This window comes from Drosophila montana, unplaced genomic scaffold (genome assembly GCF_035044405.1).
Source record: "Drosophila montana isolate Dmon_TW-CO22-7 unplaced genomic scaffold, ASM3504440v1 contig_1408_1, whole genome shotgun sequence".
Classification (NCBI taxonomy): Eukaryota; Metazoa; Arthropoda; class Insecta; order Diptera; family Drosophilidae; genus Drosophila; species Drosophila montana.
The window spans coordinates 242,072-243,765 of NW_026996360.1; the positions used below are offsets into that span (position 1 = coordinate 242,072).

The 1,694-nt window shown below is 47.4% G+C and overlaps 1 protein-coding gene across 1 annotated transcript; it reads right to left on the minus strand.

The window, feature by feature from the left end:
* Positions 1-833: 833 nt before the first annotated feature.
* LOC135428249 (small ribosomal subunit protein eS10-like) lies at positions 834-1,445 on the minus strand. The gene has a single exon (XM_064682107.1). It carries the CDS (start codon positions 1,370-1,372, stop codon positions 893-895), a length of 480 nt encoding a protein of 159 aa, XP_064538177.1. The 5' UTR covers positions 1,373-1,445; the 3' UTR covers positions 834-892.
* Between the last annotated feature and the right edge of the window lie 249 nt (positions 1,446-1,694).

Sequence of the window (1,694 nt, forward strand, 5' to 3'; positions counted from 1 at the left end):
TCAGCATCGTTGCCTGATGACGACGATGATGAGCTCGAGGACGCGGACGCCGATGTGGTCGATGCCTCGCTGCAGTTGCTCACTGACGGCGGCTGCTGCTGCTGCTGTTGTTGCCGTATCTGTTTGTTGTCAAAGCGGAAAGCGTCTGCCGTCTGGCCAGGGGTTGCCCGTTGCCGGCGAGAGTCGGTCGACTCAACCGACTCGCTGGCTGTGTAATAAATCTGTCAGTAGGTGATTTTTATGGCCCCGCTCGACACTCGCCGCTGCTCGCTGCTGTTTATAATCAAATAATAAATGCGCTCCAAGCGTTTCCCAGCTCTTCCCAGCCAGCCAGATGCCCGGTCTAAAACCAGGTCCAAGCTGCGTTGGCGTGGCCAGCACTGCAACGTCAAGCTGTGGATTTATTGTCGTTATCCCGCGTCGGGGTGAATTGTTTATCATAATGTAGACACATATTTTTAGTGGGTATTTAAGTAGACAGCTAAACGTGCAGTTGATTGAGCAACTGAGCGGTAAGAACTGGCCAAATGATTGAGTCTATGACACGATGCAATAAGGACTTACACAAGCAACTATAAATATGTAAACTAATATAAACATACAAGGATAAGGACGCCAATTTAGGTCCTTACCAAGTCAAGTCTTCAAACATATTCAACATAGAATGATTCGGATCGGAAGGCTATATCACATAGCATTCACATCACTTTCACAATTCCAACTCATTTCCAAACTAACATATTCGAAACAAATATTAATATAATACCAAAATTGGCTTTAATATATGTGAGTGCATGAATAAATAGTTGCTTACAAATACTCGATTCTTTAATTGCATCAGCTTTGGCAAATTCTGTATAAAACTCTAAGAAAAATAGGATATTTGCCAGCTTTACTTGCGGCCACGTCCAAAGCCACCGCGGAACTCCACAGACGCGGTGCCAGCTCCCACATTGCCCGTTTTGTCCGTCTCATTGGGACGCTCAGTGCGACGGTACATGGTGCGATCGTCGCGCTCCTTGCCCTCACGTGGTCCACGGGAGCGAGGATCTTCGGAGGTGCGCGACATGCGGACGGGCTCGTTGCGGCGCTGCAGAGTGGTGGGCACCACCTCGGTGGGCATGTGGAGGTAACCCCTGAGGTACTCGATGCCCTCGTTGTTCAGGCACCAGTAGAAGTGGCGCCAGGCCGTCTGCTCTGAGACGTAGCCGCGCGACTTGAGCGACTGCAGCGTCTTGATAACCTGCAAATTGGTCAAATGCTTCAACTCCTCCTCCGGATGCATCTTCTGGGGTGCGCGCTCTGCAAACATAACTCCCGAACGAAAAAGCACGGTGTAAATTGCATTGCGATCAACTTTCTGCATAAACATGTTGAAAATTTCCAAATTGAATATTTTTTCGACACTAGTTCGAGCAATGTCAACTCAATGAAAGAATTTTTCGTTTCAAGTTTTCTTTCTCGTCGCGCAAAGTGTTGGAAAACGTTCAAATTAAGTCGATAAATTGGGTACTCTACAAGTCGATTACTTTTATCACTAACCAAATAACATATAGACCGGACAAACCCTACTTTTGATGGTGACATTCGATATTTCTGCGGCTGGTCCAAACTCGCCTTCGTTTTTGTTCGGGTTCGAGACATGCCCGCATGCTCTCAGAAGCAAGAGAGTAAGAATACATATGGCCTGTGTC